The sequence below is a fragment of the Panthera uncia genome, chromosome B1, assembly GCF_023721935.1.
Source record: "Panthera uncia isolate 11264 chromosome B1, Puncia_PCG_1.0, whole genome shotgun sequence".
Taxonomy (NCBI): domain Eukaryota; kingdom Metazoa; phylum Chordata; class Mammalia; order Carnivora; family Felidae; genus Panthera; species Panthera uncia.
Window position 1 is genome coordinate 105719780 of NC_064811.1, and position 14783 is coordinate 105734562.

General features: G+C 37.2%; 1 protein-coding gene across 2 annotated transcripts in view; it reads left to right on the forward strand.

Moving 5' to 3' along the window:
* The first annotated feature begins 252 nt into the window (after positions 1 to 252).
* Positions 253 to 14783, forward strand: part of INTU (inturned planar cell polarity protein) — an 87175-nt gene continuing 72644 nt past the window's right edge. The window contains exons 1-2 of one of the 2 annotated variants that reach the window (XM_049631150.1): positions 253 to 491; positions 11700 to 12238. In XM_049631150.1, the coding sequence (XP_049487107.1) occupies positions 346 to 491; positions 11700 to 12238 (685 nt within the window). In that variant the 5' untranslated portion in view covers positions 253 to 345. The remainder of the gene's footprint in view (positions 492 to 11699; positions 12239 to 14783) is intronic. The other variant, XM_049631151.1, reaches the window with a different exon arrangement.

Consider the following 14783-nt stretch of genomic DNA (forward strand, 5'->3'; position numbering starts at 1 on the left):
AAGCTAGAAAAAGGGAAGAAAAAAATGGGTCTCCGCTGTTAATAAATTATAGTACTCTAAAGGAGCGCGTTTAGGAGACTCTAAGTGGTGAAGTTTTAGCTACTTATATTCCTCCAACTGAGACGCCCTCCTGGAAGTTCTACCTCGTTGGCTTCTTTCAGTAGCTCCCTCTCTCTCTCGGGAAAGCTTCCTCGTCTCCCTGGCAACTCAAGCTGCCACCAATTGCAGCCAAAGATTGGCGGTCACGTGGCCTTTGCCCTTTCCCTAGCGGAGACAACATGGCGGCTACGGCGAGCCATTGCTGCGAGATTTGAATTAACACTACTAGTAACTACTGCATCCTTGATGATGGCGTCTCCGGTTTCGTATGGTTCCCGTCAGAGCCCAGATGAGCTCCCTGGAGACCATTCTTCACAAGAAGATGAGGATTGCGATTATGAAGATCGGGTCAGCGACTCGGGTTCATATTCCTCAACCAGTAGTGATTATGAGTAAGATTCTTGAAGAGGGACAATTAAGTCCATTCTTTCAATCCAGAGAGTGTACACTTGGGCGGGGGGCGGGGGGGGGCGGCCTGTCAGAGTGTTGGAGTAGTTGGGATTGAGTGTTTGAGGTTCTATAATTAGTGGGATTTATTTGAGCCACATTCCAATTGTGAGGGACGTGAGCCGAAATGACGTGCCGTTCTTTGCTGTTGTAGGTTTTTTATGGTTATCAGATAAGGCTCTCCTCTTTGTGGAGTGTTCTATAATATTTAACTGTATATCTGTTAGAATGTTCACAAAACTCTTCGTTCCTATGTCAGTGTCTTCTTATCTGGTGTTATAATCTTTGTGACTTTAGTGGAGGGATACCCTACACGTTTTATAAGTCAACTATTTATTTAGATTTTTTTCCCTGTTATAAAAATGGATATATATAAAAGAACTAAAATCCACTGATAGTCTTCACCATCAAGGACAACCTCTCAGCATTTTGGGGTATTTCTGCTGTATTTTCCTACACGTTCTCATGGTTTTCTGGTTTTCTACTTAATGTCATAACATAATTTTTAAAATACAAAATATCTAAATATTATTTTCCACTTTTTAATCTTTAATAATAATGAAAAAATTATTTTGATTCATAAGACCCAGTGCCTCTTTAATTTTGAAGGAATCTATCCCTTACTGCTATGGATTAAGACCTTTTTAGAAAAGTAAATTAGTGGTAGTTTGAAATAAATGACTAATAGTGAAAAGGTTTAGGTGCCAAAACATCAAGCAATCCCATAATAGACTACAATGCACATTCAGTTTTAGGATGACATTTTAAGTGTATTTAGGAATAAATGGTTACAAGTATTTAATGTGTATTTAGGAGTAAAAGTTACTTGGCAATTATTTTCACCTATGGGTATGTAAAAAAATTTTACCATTATCGTTAAAAGCATAGGGGAAGAGCAGTCACTAATGGCTGCTTACCATACTCTAGAGGCTCAATGAGGACAGATTATATTCTTGAAGACTTGAACAGATTTTAGAGGATCAAGTATTTTGTGTAATCTGCTGTGGTCATTTAAAAAATAATTACAAAATTATGGTTATCAAGAGAGGCACTGGAAGGAAATATAGATTATGGGAAACCTTATTTGGTCTTGCTGTGGGAGTCATAGATCTTGTGAGACTCAAGCTCTTGATTTCTCTACATCTTAGAATCACACACTTTTAGCCCAGAGAGAATCTGTAATTTGCCCATGGTCACACAGCTAAATCAGTGTAGAGATTTAGGAGGCCTCATTTCGAATGTAGTACCTTGATTTTAATAGAATGAAGACAAATGAGCTAGTCCTCACTTAAATTCCTAGGAAATGAGTAATCTGGAGACCTTGTGTTAGGAAAGCTTGTTAATTCAAAGCATTTTGTAAATCAAAATACATGTGTGTATTTCATATATATATATATTTAAATGGTCATTAAGCTTTCTACATTAGTCATTCACTCATCACTCCAGATGTTCCAGTGTCTTTATCCTCCTAATAGTAAAAGTACAGTAAATCCCTTTTGTAAAATGTTTTGCTGGTCTATATTTCAAGTCCTATCAAGATTCAGATTTTATGTCTGCCCCTTCTTGATGTGTAGGTCATGGGAATTGATTTGCTGATCTGACCAGGTAGGCTTCTGTTCTGCTCCTATTTACCTATCTAATGTGCAGAGTCAGCAATGCAGAGGTGATCCTCCCAGTTTGGACAAGATCACTTCTTTTTTTTTTTTTTTTTTTTCAATGTTTATTTATTTTTGAGAGAGAGAGAGAGACAGAGCACAAGCAGGGGAGGGGCAGAGAGAAAGAGGGAGACAACAGAATCCAAAGCGGGCTCCAGGCTCTGAGCTGTCAGCACAGAGCCCAATGCGGAACTCACCTCACAAACCGCGAGATCATGACCTCAGCCAAAGTCAGACGCCTAACCAACGGAGCGACCCAGGGGTCCCAAGGACAAGATCACTTTTTGATCAAAGGCATTGGGATGTGAACTTAATCTTTGTCATCGAAGCTAAGAGATCCGAATTGCCCATTGTTTTTCATTGCCTACATGGATGATATTGAACAAGTATGCTAGGGATGCCTGGGTGGCCCAGTTGGTTAAAACATCTGACTTCGGCTCAGGTAACCATCTCGCGGTTCCTGAGCTCGAGCCCTGCATCGGGCTCTGAGCTGACAGCTCAGAGCCTGGAGCCTGCTTTGGATTCTGTGTCTCCCTCTCTCTCTGCCCCTCCCCTGCTCATGCTCCATCTCTCTTTCTCTCAAAAATAAATAATAAACATTAAAAATTTTTTTTCAAAGGAAGTTTATGCTAGTTGTTTATTCATATAAAATATTCTTAACTTTCAGTGTCCTAATAGTTAATTATTGCATATTCTTTCTGGTAATTATTATTTCATACATGCTTTCTAACCAAAAACCAGTTTGAGCTGCATGTGATTGTTAATACAGAATAAGGTGATCATTTTGGGGATAAAATTACTTTAGGGTATGTTCTGGTGAAGTACTTTTAGTAAGTTTGTTTAAGACTTATATAAGAGGACAATTTTAGATTAGAAAACACATTGGCAAGTCCCTGAGGATACTTCAGAGATAATACTGGTAGATGAGTTGAGGAAATCAATGACTAGTTTTGGTATTGAAACAATGGAAATCATACATTTACTTTTAATAATGCCAAGTTCCTTTCCTGTGGTTTTCTTCTCTTTTAACTGTTTTGATCTGTACACACCTATTTTCAGAAATACTACAAATTCTGTTTCCTTCCTTCTTTTCATTTGGCTTATTTGTTTTGTTTCTTAAATTCCACATATGACTGAAATCTTATGGTATTTGTCTTTCCCTGACTTACTTCACTTAGAATAATACTCTCTAGTTCCATCCATGTCATTGGATTTCATTCTTTTTTATGGCTGAGTAATACTATTCCATTGTGGATGTGTATGTGTGTGTATATACCAACTCTTTTTTTCCCCCTCAGATCTAAGATTAGGGTTCAGTTTAGGGCTAGAATAAGGGTTAGGGTTAGGGCCAGGGTGAGGTTATGTGCCTGTTAATCCTGCAGGTCAGAGATCTCTCCAGAGGAATGTGGAGAGGGTTAGGGTAAGGGTTAGTGTTCAGGTTTGGGTTAGAATTAGGTTTAGAGCAGGGTTAGGATTAGGGTAAGAGTATATGCCTCATACCCTGCAGTTCAGAGACCTCTCCAGAGGTTAGATTTGGTGTTGCAGTTAGGATTAGGGTAGAATTTAGGGGTTACTAGTTAGGGGTAGCGTTAGATTTAGGGTCAGGGTTAAGGTTAGGGTTTAGGTTTGTGGTTGGCATCCTTTGCTGTGGTTTTCCAGTTATTCAACTTTTGAGGCAACATTGGTTAGTACAGATTGGTCAGAGTTCTCAATTTTATAACTTAGATTTTTGTTTTTTCAAAGTGAATTTTTTGTTGTTGCTAGATTTTTTAAAAGCTTGACTTATAGAAAGAGGGATAATTTAAAAAGAGAATTTAGCTATAAAAAGCTAAGGAACTTCCACTAAAAATAAGAATAACTGGAGAAGAAGGGAAATATGTCCTTTACAGTTTTTTTCTGAGATTTTTTACCATACAATAAACTTCATGTATTTAAAGTGTACAGGAGTGCCTGAGCGGCTCAGTTGGTTGAGTGTCCAACTCTTGACTTCCACTCAGGTCATGATCTGAGTGTCGTGTGATTGAGTCCCCTGTCAGGCTCTGTGCTAAGCCTGGAGCGTGCTTTAAGATTCTCTCTCTCTCTCTCTCTCTCTCTCTCTCTCTCTCTTTCTCTCTCTCTCTCTCTCTCTCTCCCACTCTCCCAGCAGGCTGTGCACTGTCAGTGTAGAACCCAATGTGGGGCTCAGTCTCACAACAATGAGATCATGACCTGAGCCAACATCAAGAGTCAGATGCTCAACCAACTGAGCCACCCAGGTGCTCCAGAGTTGCCTCTTGTAGTAAGTTTTCTCGTCTTCATCAGAGGTTTCCCAACGTCCTCCATATCTCCAGGATGGAAAATGCTATGTATTCTAAGCGCAGTGTGGCTAAAGAGAAAGCTAAAGCCTGAATGTGCAAGCATTTCTCTGAAATCTTTGTATAGGTGACCTATTAAAGACGTGCTTTTCCTCCTTTTAATCAAACTTTTTTTTCCTGAAAATTTTCAAATATGCACAAAAGAAGAAAGAAGTCCCCTATGTGCTTTCCTTTAACATGAAAACTATCTTCCTGGTATTGAGAAGCTTTACGGGCCTTCATTTATTCTGGTTTTTATTTTAAAATTTAAAATACTAGGATAATTGTGTTAGGGTAGTGATACTACTCTGTATGATACTGTAGTGATGGATGATACATGTCATTATTCATTTCCCTAAGCCCATGGAATATACACCACCAAGAATGAACTTTAATGTAAACTGTGGATTTGGGGTAATTATAATGTATGAATATAGGTTTATCCGTTGTAACAAATGTATCCCTCTGGTGGGGGATGTTGATAATGGAGGAGGCTGTGCATGTAGGAAGAAGAAAGTATATTGGAAATCTCTGTACCATTAGCTCAATTTTGCTATGAACTTAAAATGGTTCTAAAAAAAAGAGTATACTAAATCATTTTTCTATAGTACTCAAAAGCTTGGTGGCCTCCCAAATAAATTCCATATTTGCTTTTAAAGCTGTTTTAAATCTGTCCCAAGCCTCTCTGATCTCAGTTTTGATGATCTTCCTTCTTTAAAGCTACCTATATTCTTGCTTGTCTTACCTGGGGCTGCTATTTTAAAAAAGAGCATAGACTGAGTAGCTTAAATTATTTTTTCAATGTTTATTTATTTTTGAGAGACAGAGAGAGACAGAGTATGAGTAGGGAAGGGGCAGAGAGAGGGAGACACAGAATTCAAAGCAGGCTCCAGGCTCTGAGCTGTCACCACAGAGCCCGACACAGGAGCTCGAACCCATGAACCGTGGACCTGAGCTGAAGTCAGACACTTAACTGACTGAACCACTCAGGTGCCCCTAGGCTGAGTAGATTATAAACAACAGAAATTTATTTCTCACAGTTCTGGAGGCTGGAAGTCCTAGATCACTGTTCCAGTACGGTCAGGTTCTGGTGAGAACCCTCCTCCAAGTTGTGGATTGATGACTTCTATTTGTACCCCCACATGGCAAAGAGCAGAGGGAATGAACAAGCTTTCTCAAGACTCTTAGGAGGTCATATCCCATTCACGAGGCTCCATCCTCATGGCTTCATCTACTCCTCATTACTTCCCAAAGGTCCCATCTCTATACCATCACATTGAGTGGTGGGGTTTCAACATATATATTTTGAGGGGACACAAACATTCAGTACATAACATTACTACACGGAAATATACACCCTCTCTCATACATATTGTATATACTTTCACACCTACACTTTTACCTACTTTGTTTTCTCTGAAAGACCTTTGCTTCCTATCTTGTCAAAATCATTCAGTGTCCCACTTAAGTGCTACCTTCTCCTACAGCCTTTTTTGATACCTCTTAGACTTAATTTCTCCAAACTTGACTTTCTTATAGCAGTTTTTGTTCCTCTGTTTTGGCACTTGCATTTAAGCTAGGTGATGAGCCTTCTGTCTGTCTGACATCTTTAAAAGTACAAAAATGCCCTATCAAAAAATGTTTTTGTTGGTCTATGATTTCAGGGTCAGATCTTATCTCTAAACTTAGTGATATGTAACATGCTCCATTAAGCTGAAAGAGTTGGAGGTAGGGATTGTGGTCCTGGGAACAGGGTCATTAGCATAGTTCCAATGAAGATGTGTTCATGATGTAAAAATTTATTTCGTGCAGTGAGTACACAGTGACTAGTTTACTGATTGATCCCCTTCTTTTCTCTAATATGCTTTACGTTTGTAAATGGTGACTGTGGCTAGGCTAGAAAGAATACCAGCCCATCCCAGGTTCCCCACCCCTCAAGCTGCTATGACAGATTTTAACCATTAAAATTATGGCTTTCTTTTAGAAAACAATCAAAAGACTTCATAGGTGAAAATTAGATATTGCTGGTAGGCAGAGCACAGAAAAGCATGGATAAACCAGTACTGAACAAACACCAGAGAGAAATGGTGTTCATTTGTCATGATGTTTTTATTGTGTGTGGTTTTTCTCTGTCCCTAGAATTGTCCTGCTGTGCATATTAGCACCATGTAACTATGTGTGTTGGCCACTTTGGTGTGCTTTTGCCTACTAAAAAGGAAAAAAAAAAAATTCTGTAACAGGTTTGGAGTAGTAGCAAAAGTCTGTTTTCCTTCAGGAAATGAACCAGTAGGTTTGACTGTTCATAACTTTTCTTGTGATGGCTAAGAAAATTCTAATATTACCAATTGATGAAAAATACTGACAATATAAAGACCTGAGAGATTCAATAATTTAGAATAAAAAAATTAGTATCAGTATAGAATTCTTGAATATGAATTGAGAAACTTATTTGCCTTATCTGAAGTTCATTTTCTTTAATATAGTTATGTTACAGTTTATGTAAGTGAACTTGCTTATTTGCAAATTAGCAAGTCTGTCTTTGGGAAGAAGGATTCTACTCATGTTTACTACATCCGAGCCTTGAAAACCAATTAAAGTGTTCTCAAACTTTATGAGCAGACTGAATATACAGTTATTTCTGTTTAGAAAACAAGTAGAATAAACAAAGTAATCTCACTGAAAGACACTTACACAATGACAACTTTGCAGCTTGTACCATTGGATCTCAGAAAAGAGATTAAAGCATTCTTATATTATAAAAATCTGAATTAAAGCAGCTAGAGTTAATGCCTTTTTAAAAATAAACATTTTTTGGAATAAATTTAAATTTTCAGAAAAGTTGCAAACATAGTACAGAGTTCCCATATATCCTTCACCCAGTTTCCCCTGATGTTAACATCTTATACAACTATGGTATATTTGCCAACACTAAGAAATTAATTAACGTTAGTACGGTACTGTTAAATAAACTCCAGACTTTATTTGGATTTCACCATTTCTCTACTCATGTCCTTTTTCTGTTCTAGGATCTAATCCAGGGTAGCATATTGCATTTAGTTATTAAGTGTCCCTAGTTTCTTTTGGTCTGTGACAGTTTCTTAGTTGTTCCTTGTTTTTCATAACCTGCATCACTTGGTTAAGGTAATGTCTGCAAGGTTTCATCACTGTGAAGTTACTATTTCTCACTTTCCATACTCTCTTCTTTGGAAGCATGTCACTAAGTCCTGTTCACGTTAAAGGGGAGGAAAGATTAAGCTCCATCTCCTGGAGTAGGGAGTATAAACATATAACAATAATTTCTTTAATTTTGTTATGAATAACACACACACACACACACACACACACACACGTATACATACATATACACCACATCTTCTTTATCCACTTATTGGTTGATGGACATTTGGACTCTACATAATTTGGCTATTGTTGATAATGCTGCTATAAACATTGGGGTGCATATATCCCTTCAAATCTGCATTTTTGTATCCTTTGGGTTAATACCTAGTAGTGCAGTTGCTGGATTGTAGGGTAATTCTGTTTTTAACTTGAGGAACCTCCATACTGTTTTCCAGAGTGGATGTACCAATTTGCATCCACCAACCGTGTAAGAGGGTTCCCCTTTCTCCATATCCTCGCCAACATCTGTTATTTTCCTGTGTTGTTAATTTTAGCCATTCTAACAGGTGTGAAGAATATCTCATTGTAGTTTTGATTTGTATTTCCCTGATGATGAGTGATATCAAGCATCTTTTCATGTGTCTGTTGGTCATCTGTATGTCTTCCTTGGAAAAATGTCTATTCATGTCTTCTGCCCACTTTTAACTGGATTATTTGTTTTTTGGGTGTTGAGTTTGGTTAAGTTCTTTATAGATTTTGGATACTTTTACCTGATATGTCACTTACAAATATCTTCTCCCATTCAGAAGGGTGCCTTTTAGTTTTGTTGATTGTTTCCTTTGCTGTAAAGATTTTTTTATCTTGATGAAGTCTCAATAGTTCATTTTTGCTTTTGTTTCCCTTGCCTCAGGAGAAAGTTGTTACGACACAGATCAAAGAGGTTGCTGCCTGTGTTCTCCTTTAGGATTTTGATGGTTTCCTGTCTCACGTTGAGGTCTTTCAACCATTTTGAATTTATTTTTATGTATGGTGTGAGAAAATGGTCTAGTTTCATTCTTTTCCATGTTGCCGTCCAGTTATTCCAACACCATTTGTTGGAGAGGCTGTCTTTTTTCCATTGGATATTCTTTACTGCTTTGTCAAAAATTAGTTGACTGTATAATAGTGGGTCCATTTCTGGGTTCTCTGTTCTGTTCCATTAATCTCTGTGTCTGTTTTTATGCCAGTACCATACTGTCTTGATCACTACAGCTTTGTAATAAATCTTGAAGTCTGGAATTGTGGTGCCTCCCCCTTTGCTTTTCTTTTTCAAGACTGCTTTGGCTATTCGGGTAGTCTTGTGGTTCCATACAAATTTTAGGATTGTTTATTGTAGCTCTGTGAGAAATGCTGGTGGTATTTTGATAGGAATTGCATTATAGATTGCTTTGGGTAGTGCAGACATTTTAACAATATTTGTTCTTCCAATCCATGATCATGGAGTGTTTTTCCATTTCTTTGTGTCTTCTTCAATTTCTTTCATAAGCTTTCTATAGTTTTCAGCATACAGATCTCTTATCTCTTTGGTTAGGTTTAGTCCTAGGTATCTTACGGTTTTTGGTGCAGTTGTAAATAGAATCAATTCCTTGATTTCTCTTTTTGCTACTTCATTTGGTGTATAGAAATGCAAAAGATTTCTGTACAGTGGTTTTGTATCCTATGACTTTACTGTAATCAGTTCTAGCAATTTTTGGTGGTCTTTCGGGTTTTCTACATAGAGTATCATGTTGTCTACAAATAGTGAAAGTTTGACTTCTTCGCTGATTTGGATGTGTTTTATTTCTTTTTGTTGTCTGATTACTGAGGCTATAACTTCCACTACATTGTCAAATAACAATGGTGAGAGTGGGCATTCCCGTTTTGTCCCTGACTGTAGAGGGAAAGCTCTCAGTTTTTCCCCATTGAGGATGATATTAGCGTGGGTTTTTAATATAAGGCCTTTATGATGCTGAGGTATGTTCCCTCTGTCCTTACTTTGGCAACCATCAACAAGCTTTAGTTGTCCACATAGGCCATGGAGACTGTCCCTCAAGGCTTCTGCTTATGCTGTTACTTCTGCTTGGAATTCTCTTTTCCTCTTCCCCTTAACCCCCACCATACCTCCTCCCAGCAACTTACTCTTTTAGGACTTAACTTCTGTGTTTCCTCTGCTAGAAATTCTCCCCAACCTCACCCCCCTTCCCAGGCTAAACTAGGTGACCTCTATCTTGCATCTACCTTATGTATTGTTGTGAATTCTTTCTCACTTCCTCTTCCCCACAAGACAAGGGAAGGAACTGATGTTTTAATCATTATAATTCTAGTACTTTACAAGCGCCTGGCACTGTTAATTTGCTCATGATAAAATGCCCTGTGCCCCCTGTCCCCCACCTAAAAAGGTCTTTAAGTTATAGCCTAAAAATGGTTTCACATTCAAATTTTAGAGATTAAGATGAAACATCTTCATGTTTAGCATAGGGAGAAAAATATTTCTTTGGAGTCACATGTTCTAATACAAATAACATACCATATTAAAAGAGTGAGATTATAAAGCAAATAATTTCATTCATTTTTTTAAATCGATACATATCTTCATAAGTAATTGTATATAATCATGATATGTACATTGTGCCATTTTAAATTATGATACATGGTTATCTAAGTTTTTTATGGTTGGAGACATTTATTTAGAATCTTCAGAGTCGAATTGCAGAGTTATTAAATACTAATTTCTGTGGATGCAGATAGATGTGGTTAAACCAACTGATAAATGGTTAATACCTGGTGCTAAGTGGTGCCAAAATGATGCCACACATTTGATATTTGGGACTAGTTATGCCTTTTTTTAGCCATTAGTATATAGTTGAAAATTATGTATTAATGACCAACCACAAACGAGATCAGTGGTTAGTTTCAGAGTTGTGTAAGAGAAGAGTACATTTTTAGGAGGTTAATTTTCATAGTTTTTAGAGAGATAGCTAACTTTTAAAAGAACCAGAGTTGCTAATAAACACTGCAGAAACAGAAATGTCTGTTTGATGGAATGATTAGAACACAAATTATACCCTTTTACATCAGGATATTACAGCTGATGTTTCGGAAAGACTCTCTTTACATATTATATTTTTCACTGTAACCAGTTTTGCTTTTAAAAATAGCAGTTTGAAAGGTAGGGTGTTCATAACATTGAACAGGCAGGGTAGAGTTCATGATTAGGTTTGTTACCTTAAGATGAGCATTTTGTTTTTTAACGCTGTTTCAGTCATTTTAATAGCAATACTTTTGCTTTTTTCAGTGGCCTACTTCCCAGTTAAAAGGTTTTTTTTTAAGCAATCACATGGCAAATTATGTAATATGTGGTTTACTTTTCTTACTATAATTATTCACAAAAAGGAGTTTTACAGAAATTATAAGTTATGGAAGCAATCGTTACTAACTGTGATTATAAACTGGTCATTTTGAGCAAGGATTTTATGGTGAGGTGAATGTTTCTTTTTTTGGAAGTTTATTGTATAAATAAATCTTATTAATAGTGGTAGGCTTTAGCTTTCATTTAACATGACAGCCACGATGAATTATTTCTGTGCAAATACGATGTTTTTGTGTCCAGTTTCCAAATGGCTTATGTCTGGATATAATTGCATAATCAACTATTAATGTAAATTATTATCCAGTGAAATGTCTAAAGTGAACAATAACCATACAGAGGCTGAATTAAAATAATAATAAAAAATACCCTTAGATTCTAGAAGGAGGCCATTTCCTTTTTGTTTTTTTTTTTTTTTTTTTCTATCACTGGTGCCTTTTTGATCCCTGTCCTCCAACCCCACTTGAACTTCAAGACTCTACAAAAAGCATCCTAGGAAATAATGTTGATGTTTACAATAAATTAGAAATAGCAAGGAGACTTTGAAAGAATCAAAGAATTTTCACCACCTCCCACCTCTCTGTACCACCTGTGCCCAAAAGACGTAGCTATTTTTCTTATGTTGGCTGCTATTCAGATTATCTTTTCTCTTTTTCATAGTGATGTTGAACCTGAATGGCTGGACAGTGTGCGGAAAAATGGAGAATTATTTTATTTGGAATTGAGTGAGGATGAAGAAGAAAGCCTTCTTCCTGAGACTCCTACTGTGAACCATGTCAGGTTTAGTGAAAATGAGATTATAATTGAAGACGATGATTACAAAGAAGGAAAAAAGTGCGAACCTAAACTCAAGCGGTTTACGAAAATTTTAAAAAGTAAAAGCCTTTTACCCAAGCGCTACAATAAAAAAAATAGCAATGACAATGAACCAGTGTCCATTCTAAAGCATCAGTCCAACCAGAAAACAGGAGTGGTTGTCCAACAGCGATACAAAGACGTGAATATTTATGTAAACCCCAAAAAGTTAACTGTGACCAAAGCCAAAGAGCAGCTGAAGCTTCTGGAAGTACTGGTTGGGATTATTCATCAGACCAAGTGGAGCTGGAAAAAAACTGGAAAACAGGGCAGTGGAGAGAGACTTGTGGTCCATGGCCTATTGCCAGGAGGATCTGCTATGAAGAGTGGTCAGATATTAATTGGTAAGTGCTGTTGGTGAACATCTGTTCTTGTTTGCAGAGATTCATGATTAGTAATGCCTTTTGAGACAAGTGATCAAAACAGAATTATATCCAAAGTCTCAACAGATTAAGGACTGCTTGATGATATTTGGGACAGTAGTGAAATTGTTTAAGCATTGGTGTACTGCAAGGCATAGTGTTCTTTAAATAAGTACTTTGTTGAGTTGAATGTGTGTGTGCCTTGTTTAGGCCAAGGAATAGCTTAACTAATTTTTGAGTTTTGAATTATATAATTTTATTTCATCTTGGTTATATTTCCTGACAAGAAAAAGAAAATAAGTTGATTTTACAGTGATAATTTAGATTTGAATGACCTATACCCAATAGCATAAAATAATATGTAATTTATGAATAAAAATACTTTTAAATTGTATGTTTGCACTTGAGTACACTAAGTTCTTGGAGTGGTTTTAAATTGTTTCATTTGGCATATTTAGCCACAGTGATGTTATACGTAAATTTCCTTTCAAGGGTGCTTGTCATAAAATATCTCATCAATTTCAAGGGAAAAAAATAAATCCCGAAGTTATTCTGAATATATATTAAAGTGAGCATTTTGTGTTGCTAATACATTTTTAGCTGTTGGATATAATGGTTGCATCAGTAGCAACTTTATTACTTAGGGAAAGCTATATTAGTCAGATGTGAGAATATATTCTTAATGAAACTTAAAAATTATTAATAAACCTAAAAGCTGACAGTCTTTTAGGTTGACTCAGCCTATAAGATTTAGATAAAGGAACTTTTATAGATACTTTAGAAACATGTTTTTAAAATATTAAAAAAAAATTTAATGTTTATTTTTGAGAGAGACAGAGAGAGACAGAGAGAGAGAGAGAGAGAGAGAGAGAGAGACAGCACAAGTAGGGGAGGAGCAAAAAGAGAGGGAGACACAGAATCCGAAGCAGGCTCCAGGCTCCAAGCTGTCACCACAGAGGCCGATGCGGGATTTGAACCCACGAGCCATGAGAACATGACCTGAACTGAAGTAGGACGCTTAACTGACTGAGCCACCCAGGCGCACCTAAAAAATATTTCTTTAAGTCTGAGTTGCATTTGTTTGTTCATTGATTCATTAAATTTTTGAGCATCTGCTAAGTGTCAGGAATACAAAGATTACTCTAATGATCTAGTTACTCCTCTTAGGAAGCTCATACTATGGTGGAAGAGATGAGTCAGAAACAGGCAGACAGTTTCACATAGTATGAATAGTGCCATCATGGGGGTTTACGAGGATGAATCATGTAGGATGAGCATCTGTGCAGTGTGTGTTCCAAATGGTTGCAACAAGATCTCCACGTTCTCATCTTACAAAGTAATGTTGATACTCCTCCCATGGAGAGTTACAGTGTTTGTGTCACCGCCTATACCCCCTGGCGCCTGTCATGGGCCTGTGACTACAGCTCAAATAGTATTATGTGATTTCAGAGGTAGGATCATAAAAGGTGATGCAGCCTCTGCCTTGTATTCTTGGAACCTAGTTGCCATTCTGTACAGGAGCAAGGCCGGTGTACACAAAGAGGCCATGAGTAGTACTCTGGCTGAGGCCTCAGCCACCCTGCAACATCAGCTACCACACATGAGTGAAGAAGTCTTCTGGATGACTCCAGCCCCAGCTGGCTGCAACTTTGTGAGGAACCCTGAGTGAGACCCTTGGCTAGTCAACCCCAGAACCAGGAAAGATGATAAATGGTGGTTGTTGTTTTAAACAACTTAGTTTTGGGGTCATTCATTATGCAGCAACGGATAGCTGGAAAAGAAGCTAATGCATGCTTACATTCTCTCAGGTCCTCAGCTTTCTTTTTTGTAAAATATGTCTAAGTTTTATTCTTTTCATTCTATCAGAGGAGGCCAGGATTCATGCTTATGAAATCCTGCTTGGTCGTTGCCAACCACCGTAATTCTAGGTACCACGTGATGGGAAACTCCAGCTAATGTACTGTCTGTATTTATCTGGGGCCTCTGCTCGGGACCTACTTGGACTGATTTATAGACAAATCTCTAAAATTCTTTTTACTCATTCCTCTTGAAACCTAGTAGAAAGGTGGTTATGGTCAGTGAGCATGTGCTTCCATGTTTTCTTTCCCCTGATCTTCACTCCTAATACCTAGGCCTTACCTCTAGGCCTGATCTTTCTGCACCAACTGTATGGGAAGAAAGAGAATGAACTATAGAGAGGAAGAAACTACTAGGTAGTCCTGTTGTTAATCTTTAAAATAATTAAAGATACCCAGGATGCTGGTAGTGTACTTTCTGACCTGAATGTGGTTACATTGATGTGTTCAATTTTTGATCATTTATTGTTGTAACGCTACAATTTGTGCACTTTTATGCATGTGTATTGAATAACAATAAAAAGTTAGAAAAATGAGGTTCATGATTTCATTTCCATAATGGAAGCATTTATGATTTACTAATAGGTTAAAAAAATTGTCAGAATAAAATGATTATTTCATCTTTGGTGCGTAGCAAAACACTTGGTTGATAAATAAGCCCTCAAAAACAT